This window comes from Didymella exigua (genome assembly GCF_010094145.1).
Source record: "Didymella exigua CBS 183.55 unplaced genomic scaffold M421scaffold_1, whole genome shotgun sequence".
In the NCBI taxonomy this organism is placed as follows: domain Eukaryota; kingdom Fungi; phylum Ascomycota; class Dothideomycetes; order Pleosporales; family Didymellaceae; genus Didymella; species Didymella exigua.
The window spans coordinates 123,063-135,506 of NW_022984775.1; the positions used below are offsets into that span (position 1 = coordinate 123,063).

General features: G+C 51.9%; 4 protein-coding genes and 1 non-coding gene across 5 annotated transcripts; 4 read left to right on the top strand and 1 right to left on the bottom strand.

Moving 5' to 3' along the window:
- The first annotated feature begins 771 nt into the window (after positions 1 to 771).
- Positions 772 to 2,300, top strand: M421DRAFT_388127 (polysaccharide lyase family 1 protein). Its single transcript, XM_033589937.1, has 4 exons — positions 772 to 1,294; positions 1,345 to 1,457; positions 1,505 to 1,571; positions 1,623 to 2,300. The coding sequence occupies exons 1-4, from the start codon at positions 889 to 891 to the stop codon at positions 2,195 to 2,197; spliced, it is 1,161 nt and encodes a 386-aa protein (XP_033454094.1). The 5' UTR covers positions 772 to 888; the 3' UTR covers positions 2,198 to 2,300.
- Positions 2,301 to 3,458: 1,158 nt separating this feature from the next.
- M421DRAFT_29314 (uncharacterized protein) lies at positions 3,459 to 3,866 on the top strand (the record flags this gene model as incomplete). Its single annotated transcript, XM_033589039.1, has 1 exon — positions 3,459 to 3,866. A coding segment is annotated over one exon (408 nt), but the record flags the coding sequence as incomplete, so codon positions are not given.
- A 1,036-nt stretch (positions 3,867 to 4,902) lies between these two features.
- M421DRAFT_414905 (uncharacterized protein) lies at positions 4,903 to 5,912 on the top strand. Its single transcript, XM_033590496.1, has one exon. It carries the CDS (start codon positions 5,212 to 5,214, stop codon positions 5,503 to 5,505), a length of 294 nt encoding a protein of 97 aa, XP_033454096.1. The 5' UTR covers positions 4,903 to 5,211; the 3' UTR covers positions 5,506 to 5,912.
- A 930-nt stretch (positions 5,913 to 6,842) lies between these two features.
- Positions 6,843 to 6,930, top strand: M421DRAFT_t1. Its single transcript has one exon. It is a non-coding gene; the product is annotated as a tRNA-Gly (tRNA).
- Positions 6,931 to 9,183: 2,253 nt separating this feature from the next.
- On the bottom strand, positions 9,184 to 11,171 carry M421DRAFT_50136 (cytochrome P450 2E1; the record flags this gene model as incomplete). Its single annotated transcript, XM_033594800.1, has 4 exons — positions 9,184 to 9,835; positions 9,886 to 10,672; positions 10,720 to 10,977; positions 11,048 to 11,171. 4 exons carry the CDS (start codon positions 11,169 to 11,171, stop codon positions 9,184 to 9,186), a joined length of 1,821 nt encoding a protein of 606 aa, XP_033454097.1.
- Between the last annotated feature and the right edge of the window lie 1,273 nt (positions 11,172 to 12,444).

The following is a 12,444-nucleotide window of genomic DNA, read 5'->3' on the forward strand; positions in this document are numbered from 1 at the left end:
CCTGTTCAAAGAAAGCCGAGGCACAGATACGAGACCTGGCTATATTCATCGCTGGTCTGTTAAAGCTTGTTTTCAGCCTTATGCGGTAGCCCTCGGTTCCGTCTAGGTTGTGTACCCATCAATCGCGGCCCACAGCGAGAATGGATGAATATGCCGCGGCTAGCAAGGATCACATGTTCGTTGCGAGTCTCAGAGGTGCACCGCCTATGAAACAAAGCTCGGCTTTGCGAACGCGAAACTGAGAACTTGATGCGCAACATAGTACCTTTAAGCGAACAACTTCATAGGCCGCGACGGAGAAAGTACAGGCTCTGATAGAGACGTTCGATCTGGCTATCAAGTTCCTTGCCTTGGGTAAACATGTCGCGGCAGCGTGTCGCAAAACTTCACGTGTAAGTGTGACTAGGGACTATCAACTGCATTGTGACGCCGCTTTTCGCACGCATCAGAGTTCATAGAACAGCTCTTCCAGCCTTTACTCTAGGGTTGCTTGTGAATCTAAGCGTCTGGCGTCCTTCATACCGCCCTCGCTAGACACGGAGGCAAGTAAAAATTAAGGTTGTGTTTCCGAATCTCGGCACCATTGAAACAACTACAATCCGCTGTCAATGCTAGCTCGTATCTGACAGCAGCGTCATCGTAGCTGTGGCTACAGGAAGAGATACATCCAAGCCCAGCTGTCTACACAAGCCTTCTCTGCATCAGTATAAAGATGACGGGGTGCTGTTACTCATTGCACCACAACTACATTCGTCACATTCACTACATTCAGTACATTCACTCTCTTTTCTATACTCATTCACTTGCTTCCTTTTGTACACTCTTTGACTTACTTTCTTTTCCACACTCGGTCACTTGCTTGCAAGGCATCCATTATTCTCTCCTATCATGAAGCTTACCATTCTTACACTCGGCAGCGCTCTCTCCGTCAACGCTGCCGTCCTCGGCGAAAGAGCCACCTTCGCCGTCGTTGGAAAACCCGAGGGTTTCGCTACTGGTACCACTGGAGGTGGCGCCGCCAAGTGTGTTGCTCCCGGCAACGTGAAGGTGCTGAAGGAATGGCTTATGGACTCAACTCCTCGCTGCATTGTCATCGACAAGGAATACAGCTTCAAAGGCACCGAGGGGACCACTAAGGCGAACGGATGCAGGCCCGTTTCTAACAAATGTCCTGGTAAGGGTGGCCAGGATGCCATCAACATAGCCTCTTGGTGCGATAACGGTAACGCTGGCGCTGGCTCCAAGGCTATCAGCGTCACCTATGACAATGCTGGTATCTCTGCTATCAATCTGGGTGAGTCTGATCATTCCTATAGCTGGGCGATAAAGTTGACCATTTGCTAGGATCTAACAAAAGTATCATCGGAGTCGGAAGCCAGGGTGTGATCCGCGGGAAGGGCCTCCGCATCGCCAACGGATCCAAGAACATCATCATCCAGAATGTCCACATAACTGAGGTAAATTCCATGTGCGATCTGGTGGATTCAAAACTGACGGAAGCTAGCTCAACCCTCAGTACATCTGGGGTGGTGACGCTATCACCCTCGCTGGAACTGACATGGTTTGGATCGGTGCGTCTGGTACTGAAATTTCTCCAACTGACCAACGCTGACACAAAACAGATCACTGCAAAATCTCCTTGGTTGGTCGCCAAATGTTTGTCGCTGGTCAGGCCGCGTCTAACCGTGTCACCCTCTCTAACAACGAGTTCGACGGTCAGACTAGTTGGTCTGCTTCTTGTGACAACCGCCACTACTGGACCTTCCTTGCCCTCGGCTCTAATGATCAGATCACTTTGAAGGGGAACTACATTCACCACACCAGCGGCCGCAGCCCTAAGATCGGTGGAAACACCGTCCTTCACGCTGTCAACAACTTTTGGGACAGCAACAGTGGTCACGCGTTCGACAATCATGCGGGTGGTCACGTTCTTGCTGAGGGCAATATCTTCCAAAACGTCGCGACGACAATGCTCGGAAACGAGGGCAGCGTCTTCGCCTCTCCAAGCAGCAGCCTTAACACTCAGTGCAGCGCCAATCTGAAGCACACTTGCGCCGTCAATTCGTACGTCGATAGTCCTACTATTGCAGGTTCTGATGCCTCTGTCCTCGCCCGTTTCCAGGGCAAGAACGCCGCTAGCGTTGCGTCTACAAACGGCGCAACCATCAAATCGAAGGCTGGTGTTGGCAAGATCTGAAGGGGTGTTCTTGCCCCTTCACTTCGAAGCTTCGTTGCGCTAGGCTGAGCGAGCAACGCGACCGGTGGCTTTGCAGCTGTCACATTCCTCTTCACTGTAAATCATCACTTTGTTTTGCCTTTGCTCGTAGCAACATGCTCTGTATATATTCCATTCTTTCCTGTTGCAGGTCAGCGATTTCAAATCTCAATTATGCTATAGAAACTTAGTGGCCAGGCCATTGTCTGAAAATCATACAACAATTCACACACTCTTTGATGTACTTGTCGGAGGGTCGCACAGTAGCCCAGAATCGAGACTCTGGTATAAAGAAAAGAGTTTTCACTTCAAGAAAGAGACTGAGGAGGGCAAAAAACTTATTGTTTAGGCGGATAGCCTGGATGGGTAACCGTCGTGCTAGCATGAAGTGAGGCCATCTGACCGACTGGCTGGTGTGTCTGAACGTTCATTTTGCACTTGAAATGCGAGCTGCACCGATGGTGGCTCGGTCCTTCCACCAGATAGGTGATTAGTTCGTCATCGTCATGCGTGACAATGAGTGGTGCAAGATGGGGTCTTGAAAGTGAAGATGTGTGACTCTCGGTTCAACTCGGCAGGAGCTTGAACTTAACTTGAATTCTAGGTGAAGCGCGCTTGTGTCTGAGCCCGCGTCAGAACACGATCTACAGCCGCTGTCAAGGTTGCCAGTGCGTGGGGGCGAATTAGCGCGCTAAGCGAGACATGATGTACCAAGCATTATTTTACGCTTTACGCCCATTAAGCGTGTTTGAACACGCCTTGCCGGCTTTGTCGCAAGTAATCCCACCTACGTTCCTCGACTTAACTCGAAATAATCCATACAAGTTCATATAAGATTTGCCATTATCGCTTGATGTTCTCCGGCCCAAGGAACCACGCACAAGTGCTATGTACATACAATGGGGCCCACCAGAGAAGACTACTCCCCTTCTTCCGCTTCTGCACCACTGCTGTCGGAGGAGCAGCAAGGCAAGGCCGAGCCCGCGTTCATGCAGAAGCTGCAGTCGCGAAAGTGGCTACGGCAGGCTGTGCTTGCCTCCGCATGGATACTGACGGCACTCTTGTCCATGGCCATTGGCGCCACGTTCGGTTGGCATCCGCCGTGCTCGGCTTCAGCCAACTCGATCCCCAACTCGGCCGTCCCCGGTAGCCAGTCATCTCCGCCTTCTGTTCCTTCCGCCTCCCTGTCCGCGCGCAGTAGCTCACAGTCGCCATCGAAGGAACGCTGCCCGAGCGGCCCACGCGCCTCGATCCCAGCCCGGATGTCGACGCCTACTGGCGGCGGCTGACAGGCAACGACACAGCGATCCTGCTGCTCGCCACGGAAGACGACGTGCGCGCTGCCGGCCGCGACCCCGCGACGGCGGTGCAGGTGCCCGAGGAATTTGGGTACGGCCCGAGGCGCTACCCAGCAGCGCCGCACACGATGCACGCACTGCACTGCCTCAACGCGCTGCGCAAGATGGCACACGGCCACGCCGACCACGACGATGATTCGATTTTCGCGACGCTGCACCGCCGCCACTGCGTCGACTCGCTGGCCGAGCTGATCACGTGCAAGGCGAGCACGGCGGTGACGTTCTTCGAGTGGATGGAGGACTGGCTGGTGCCGTACCACGACCTGCGACACCAGGAGGAGTGCGACGACTTCGGCGCGCTGCTCGAGTTCGTCGAGGAGCGCGGCTTCTACGACGAGCGCACTGTGTGGCTGAACAAGCCGCGCGGCGCAAAGGAGGCGAGGAGCGGCCCGGCCAGGGAGGAAATGCTGGCCGAGCGTCGTGAGTGGGATCGTGACCACCCTGAGAGTTCCACCGAGGCGAACAACAGACGGAGGGTGCAGATGTTCAGAGATGTGTTGGCCAAGCATGGCTCGTTGGACTATTTCGATAAGACAGTCGGAGCTGACACCGGATGGTGAACGCGTCCCCCCGTAGTCAGCGTCAGTTTCCGTAATCAAGAGCGACCCCCGAGCCTCTCATAATACATGCCATTCCTCATCTGATTGCGATTGGAAATATGCAGCTGCCGAAATCATCGTGTGTATACCGTACACGAAGCTCCCTTCCTGTTGCACCAACATGATCATATTGCCCGTCACTCATCCCCAGCACACTAAGCCTAGACCAGTCTCTCCGTCTCCATACACCTTGCTCCTAATCAGCCCCATGATTGCTCCAGATCAACAGCATGCCGACGGTTCTGTGAAGGTCATGTAATCCTTTGGCCATCAGCTCGTGGTTAGAGGCGTTCAAGAGAAAGGGTCCAAAGGGCATGTTTCGTTCAGCTAATGTGCATTGCATATCCTTGTTGACCTTGATCTGTGTTTTCAAATGCTTAATAGTGTTATGACACTTAAGTCTAACTGGGTTTTGTGTTGCTGACTAGTGTGCTTTTCTCATATTATACGCGTAAGAGGCGTGATGGTTTACTCCAGCCAATCAGAGCAACACAATAGCTTTACCAAGACCCTATGGCTCCGAAAGGTCGAGAGTGGTTATAGCAAAGATGCCTGCAACAAAGAGGACAAACAAAATAAAAATGGTAGAAGCATCTTTCAGGCGCTGGCCTCAACTCCTACAAAAAATATTCCATTTCGGGTAGCACTGTGGACAGCATTCGGAAAGGAAGAAGTAAAAGCCCTCCTCGCGGCCTTTACACATCATTGTTCTACCCACCACAATGAAGTGGTTCTCGCGGCGTACCGAGGATGCCGCCTATCACGACCCAACGACACTTCAGTCACGAAGACGATGCCGAACCGAGTTTCGCATATACTTGCCCGTCCTGGCCATCATATGCCTCGGCATCCTCTCCCTACCTCTGCTGGCAACACAGGTCACGCAATCAACCAAGCCCCGTGGCCCCTTGCACTGTAGGAGGCACTGAGTGCCGGCTGTATCTTCGACTTCGGACACGTCATCTGGCTGCCGCCCGAGTGCTACGATGCCCGCCAAGCTGCCGAGTTCCTCGCGCAAGGGCCCCTGCTGATGCCGACAATGCCGACAATGCCGCCGATACCGCTGTCGCGCAATCGCGTTAACATGACAGTCAAGGAGGTCGGCTTCGCGACCCAGGACGTTCGAAAGACAATGCAATACCACCTCGACCACTGCGCATACTCTTGGAGGGTCTGGCATGAGGTGAGGACCGCGGGACCAAATATGCCAAGGTATGTAGTGGAGTTGGAACATACACACCACTGTACCATGATACTCATGGACACCTCTATCGCCGCAGACGCCATCACGGCGACGATCCATGTTGGCGCTCATAAGTGTGTTGACCCTTGAGGGATTCGGTTCTTTTGCGGCACACCAGCCATAGTAACTCATCAATGACGCTTCTTCAGTAGGAACCGCGTTCTAGATATCCAAGTCGCGTAGCTGGAGACCTGATGGATCTACGCATGCCCCCTCAGCGAAGCTGGCGTGCTGGGGCTCAATCCGTGTATGTGTAATACTTGAAATGAGGCGCTATCGTGGAATCGACAGTACCTCCCGCACTCTATCTGTCAGCCTAGTCCCCCCTAGCTATAAAGCCGTAAGGGTGGAAGAATCGCCTCCATATCTACACATGTACAAGTTTTACTTTCTTCTTTTGCACTGCATAAAGCAGATACCAACCTCCCTCCCTTTCTACTAGTAGAACTTCCTGCCCCCCAGAACTAGAAAAAATGTTCTAGCAGTACACTGCCACTTTACCTCCAGCATTCCGATATCTCCCCTTGGTAACATATCCAGGCGGGTGATCAAGTCTTCACGTGTGGCCCTTAGTAAGGCCTTGGTGAGCACGTCAGCCACTGTCGGCTGTAGCGACTCGCTGCGTGTTGATGGACCCCTCGTCCACTTTCTCCCGAATGAAGTGGTGCTTATCATTGACGGGAGTCCTCGCACCCGGCAAAGTCGCTGTAAACAAACCCCTGAAGTTTTGCACCATGTTTGCTCGAACAGGTGGTGCCCTTCCCTGGATCGCTTTAGAGACGAGCGAAAACTCGGTCCATGGCTTCCATGTGTTGCTGGTTGGGATTTGGATGCATATCGAGCCACGTATCCCGTGGCAAACGCTATGTCCGGCTGTGTCTAATTGCTGGCGAATTCGAGTGATGCAACTTTGGACTGGTATTCCTTGCGAAAATCTGGGTGGGCTGTGTGGCTTGACACCATCGAGGCGTACGTGGAACAACTTTCCAAGTGCCCTTTTCCTTGTGAGGCTTGACTTCTTCCTGCTTTGCAATGTGATCTTTTGCGTCGTTTGCGCTCTTAGGTCGGACTCGCAATCGGAGTGGCAATGTATCTTGTAGGCTGTATGCGGATAGACCGAATCCAAACTTTATGATATCGTTTTCGACCACCAGGCCATGACCCGTATGTCTAGAGACGTTGTGTCTACTTTGCCTGTCAGGATCCTCAAAGTTCTTTTGCAGAATCTGCCGACCGTTCGGCATTTGGGAGAAAAGTCTTTACGCAGCCCATCGCCTTGGCTTATTTCCTAGTGTCTGTGATTGTACACTACATTTGGTCGATCGCGAGGAATGTCATCACAGTATCTGCTTACCGTGTAATAGTTACTCATTATATATTATTCATACCCCGATATCCTTTCATCGAAGTATACAACAACTTCCACCGCATCGGTGGTTTAGTGGTAAAATTAGCCGTTGCCATCCATTACAGGACAGTCTCGGCTAGCCCCGGGTTCGATTCCCGGCCGATGCATTTTGCCTTCGCTCGAAGATCTGGATTAGGTGTAGCTGGAGTTTTTGCGGGTGGTGGTTGAGGTTTGCCAGTGAGTGTGGGTCACGTGCTCGGCAATGCTCGTGAGAACACCAGGGTGTGCACCGTGTCTTTTTGCGTTTGCATCATCTCAGGTCGAAACTTCAAATTATCTTCCTGTCTTGCGTTTGCTGTGAAGGTGATTGCTGCTGGTGCGAATATGAGCACTGGCTATTTGTAAAATGCCGCATACACACCTCAACTCGCCCCTTGAGAGCCCCTGGATGCGAGCAATCTCTGTGAGCATACCAAGTAGCTGTACGTGTGGAAGATGGCCCTTCCGCCATGTTGCAGCTCCGTAGCGTTGGACAAGGACGCTGGGTTAGGCTTTCTGAGCCATCAACCACATCGACGTGACTTTTGGGAATGTTGTGAGTAATGAGCAGTAGAGTTCAATCTGCAAAGCGCTTGCTCTATGAGGTTTGTATATATTCAGCTGAAACCGGTTCTGTTGACCTGAAACTTGGGGAGCAGCTAGAAGTACTTCCTGACGTTCAGATTGGGGTGTATCGGGCTGGGCAGGACGCCATGGGCGCTTAGGAAGCGATGACCGCATCCTATAACAACAAGAGATCACCTTGAACTCATTCTGGAGCATGCAATCCTTTTTTGGCAGATATACCCTACGATACAACTTGATAAGCGACGTTAGAGCCGCGCAGTTGTCCTCTATCTTGCCTGACAGTTCCGCTTGCGCTAGCTCTGGTCGCTCCGCAGACGGCGAATGTGATTCTTACCATCGATACGAAAGACTCCAGGTTCTTACTAGCGAAAGCAATCGAATCCACATCAAAGGCACAGTCTCCAATTATTTACGAAATCTTACATAAATAGCCTGGTGAGTGTTCTGTCCAAAGGTATCAATCACCTCACCCACGGTGTCGATGCAGCATCGACACAAGGCTCATATGCCAGCTTTGTGCAAATGTTGTACGAACAGATCAGGATGGCTTCAGTGCAAGTGTCACAAATCGCATGAGAGCGTTCGATGAGCAAGACCTGAACGCTCTCGCCTCAAACGGCGGCCTGACAATGATGGCGAAAAAGAATGAGCTGGAATGGACGCTGTCCCTGCGTGAGAAGCTGGTAATAGCTGGACAGAGTACACAAGTACTACAACCTTTTAGGTCTGTACATCCGCGACTGGGCAGATCGCGTGGAACGGTCCGACGCCAATCGAGGTTTTGGACAAAAGAGATCATCACCAATAGTTCAACGCTGGAATTCTCACGAGTTGAGCAGGACTCATGGCGCTCTGGAATCTTGTGTGAAAAAAGCTAGTGCGAGGATAGTCGAGGTGCTTTACTTCGAGACCACAAGAAATGCGGTACAACCATCCGCCTGATCGGTACACATACAGAGAGTGAATATCCGTGAATATATACCGTTTCAGGATATGAGCTCAGCTGCGACTGCCCCGTCAGCTCAGGCTCGGGCCCGGAAAGTGCGAGATGAAGTGGCTGGCACAAGAGAAAGAACCCATGCTAGAGCAAAGGGAGAGGCGGATGCGGCAAGGCTAAAAATACTTTGCGACTAGCTACAGACTGTTTAATTGCACAGGCTGGGCTCAAGAAAAACAGCTCCGCTTAGTCTTGGACATCCTTGAGCGTATGATGTACGACTTGAGTGGCAAAGGTTTTCCTACCCTGGAACCTACACAGAGGAATCGGGAATAACAGCTAGCATCCGTTGGTCTTTTTGCCTGTCAGCTGATTGATGAAGCTTTGTTCGCGGCTTCGGGTCGGCGCGTTGTCGTCAGCACACACGGTTATGGCGCAGGGTCGTAGGACATAAGATGTGATCATGACTGCATGCAGCATGCAGAGCTTCCAGAAGTAGTTTGCTGGTACTAAGAAACACTGTCTACAGTAGCCACTCAAAGTATGTCGTACAATAAAGGTTTGACGAGACTGCACTCCATCGGGAGCCAGAGAAGAGCTAACAGATATACGAGCCATCAAGGCTTCGTGCAAGCCAAGAATGCCATGGCCATACTTGCAAGACGAATTATAACAGAAACAGGGTTGAAAATGAAAACGAAAGGTCATGTGGAGCTGCGTCGCAGCTGGAGTTCCAAGGGCGGTTGTCCCGGCCCGGACGCACATTACGAACACCGGCTCCCCACCGGCAACCTCGCACCTGCACAATGCCTGCCACATCCGTCGCAGGGTCCTCGGATGGGCCGTAACAGCCGTTTCATACCTTGCTCCATCCCAAGGACTCGCCTCTTCCTTGGTTCGGGCCCCAGTATTCGCGAGGCACGGTGTATTGACCCTTTTCGAGGCCCTCGGCAAACAGCTCCCGGATTTTGTTCGCTCTTGTCCCATCACGAGGCTCCAAGTCGAATTGGAAAGGAATAGGCTTTGCGATGAGTAAGATAGAGTAGTCAAGCGTTGGGTCCTCGGGCTTCTGAGACGCATCACCCCATTCGATGGGTCTGTGACCTGGTGGGAATGGTCGAGTGGATCGCGCAAGCTCGAGGCTGGCTTTTTCTGAGATCAGATTCGTGGATGTGAGGCCGGAGTTGAGCTCCTCGTTTGAGATTGTGCGTTTCTTGTTCATGTCAACAAGCTGCTTGGGCTTCTCAGGTACGGATGGCTTCGACTTGTCCTGCGAGTATTTCGAGATATTGAACAGCCATGCAATGGATCCAATACCGATGAACATGTCTTCGTCTGCCACTGCTTGCCCTTGGCAGACACGTCGTCCATAGCCAAACTGGGATGAGTTGATGATGGTAGGAAATTGAGTAAGAGGCTCTTTATATGTTGGGAACTCAGGCTTTAGCCATCGCAGTGGATTGAAGGTTTCGGGATCAGGATAGACTTCCGGGTCACGAGAGATTGCCCTGCATAGGTCAGCTAAACTGATCGACAAGTACAACCAATTTCAACTTACCATTCAAGCGGGTGGATTGTGCTACCCTTAGGAATATGGAACCCATCGTACTCGTCATCCTGTGTCAGATAGTGAGGGATGCCAGTGGGCACCGGTGGTCGCCAGCGGATCAGCTCGCGAATAATTGCGCGAAGCATTGGCATGTTAGGGCGGTCCTCAGCGATGGGGAGTCTGTCGCCACAGACACGATCAATTTCTTCTTGTAGCATCGAGAGGTATTGTGGGTAGTGCGACATGGCTAGACAGAAAGACTGCATCGGCGCGGCAATTGTCAGAGCACCGGCAATACCATGCATGCCAACGGCGTAGGCACCCTCGAGATCAGACTTGAAGCCGAACTTGCTGGCTCCATGCGTGAGGAAGGTCTTCATCCACGAAGCTGGTGCAGTCTTCTCTTGTATGTCTCTCTCAACCTGTGCCTGCATGGTCTGGAAGAATGTTCGCTCAGTCTTAGCTCGTCGCTTCTCCCATGACTTGGCCGGCGACATCCAGTCAGGCAGTGCCATTAAGAAAGGCAGCTTGTTGCCCAGAGCGCCAGTTGGTGAGACGCCGACCAGAAGTTCGCGCGCACGCTGTTTGAGTTCGTCACTAGCTTCGGCATGGCCCCAGGCTAGGCGGGATGTAATGCGAGCAATAAAGGATTCGAGCGCGTGATTATACTGATCAGGCTCCGCGAGCAGCTCGACAAGCATGCGCTTCGCTTCTAGCTCTGGGTACCGATGGAATGTTGCCTGTTCGGACTCGCGCATAATGACGTTGGCGAATTTCCTTTGACGGGTATGACCCTCTGTCAGGTGTCAGTAACGACATCACAGCGTCAATGACTATGCGTACCATTTCTGCTGAGTAATGGGAGATATTGTGCGCTAGTACGGTTGTCATCGATCAATGCGGGAATGTGTGGTCGGTCCGAGTAGATGGCGGCCTTCTTCGAGAGGAGATCGTGGGCGATATTCTCTGATGAAATCCAGACATGGTTGGATCCAGCCAGGTTGCACTGATATATTGGACCATACTCCTTGCCCCAGTCTGCGAACTTGATGAACCCATTTTTTTCTGGTACGTCAGGTATTGAGCCGATAATTGGGTAGCCTAGTAGGTGTCAGTGGGAATGTTTGTTGTTTGTATGCTTAACTGCCATGTTGAAGTGGAGAATGCTTACCTTTTGGCCCAGGGAGTGGCTTCAGACTCGTTGGAACTTTGTTATGGCGACATGATTCCAAGTATTTGTATAGTGCATATGCACTTAGAAATGTAGCTACTAGGATGAAAGTAAGGAGTGCCATGTTGTCGGGATGTATACTTCGACTTATATGTGACAGTTACCAGAACCTGACCACGGAAGCACGAAGGATCCTCAACTTCTCTAATGACAGCATATTGGGGCGTCGCGTGCTACATATAGACCTGCGAGCGTCAGAGTGGGACAACCATTACCTGGTCTGTGGTACGCCGTGCTTGGTATGTGGCAAGCCGTGCCTATGGCCCCTGGTATAGGAAGTGGTTTCGAGTATGAATACCGTGCGCATGGTGCAGATCTTGCGTGTCAGTGCCAGCTAAGTGGACCACATAACTGACATCGGGTAGCGTTGCAGCTCAATAGTCCGTCTCGCTTGCTTGCAAACCAGTGCTGCCGCCAGATGGCTGTGAGCACTTCACTGATCAACGCTGTACGATGTTCGTCACGGCGCACATTCTTGGCCTTGGCCCAGGTATTCGTATGGGAACATGTCAGACATTGGCAGATCACTTGAGTGCATTTGCAGCGGAGGGTGACTTTCCGAAGCTTGATCTGCAGTGCGACATCATCGATGGGACGCGTCTTGGGTGCTCTCAGAGAGCTCTCGCCATGCTACAGCATGAGCCATCTGTAGAGATGACATGCATGCTTTCACAATGATCAACCAAGCTTATCTCCAAAGCTGGACAAGGTTGGCTTCCTGTTGGCATGGGTACCTTCACCTGTGTTCCTGCCTCCAATTTCACAGCAGGGGTACATGTGGCGTTGCGAACGACGTCCCCAAGGACTGCACTGGATGTACTGGAACAGTTTCTTACTACTTGTGGGTCGCAGTTGTTCTTCTGGAGGTGCTTGAATCGTGAAATCGATGTTGCTAATGAGGTGTTTGCGCAAGAGGTTGAAACCGTTCTATTTTCGTGTCGGGTAGCAGCCAATGAATGTCTTGGACCCGCAGCCTTGCGCTCTTTCGGAGATGGCCTCGAAACGATTCGTTACTTCCCAAACAGGCGGACCTTCGAAGTTCCAAATTGATCCTTTTCAGAAAAGTCCCTCATGAGGAGAGCCGATGCTACTGAACTGGCTCTCCAAGCACGAATTTATTCTTGTTCTGCCGCTGTCAGAAGCATGAGGTCTGCAGGCCATTGGTGTGGCTGGCTAGTACGTATATGTATTATGGCTAGCTCGTACCTGGCACTGCAGGCCCTCTCACGTCGCACCTCACCAGAAGAGCCTTGAGATCTTGCGTTTCACAACATCTTCAATGAACTTTCGAACATCAACAAAGCAACGCTCCACTAAGCTTCACATGAACAGCTTTG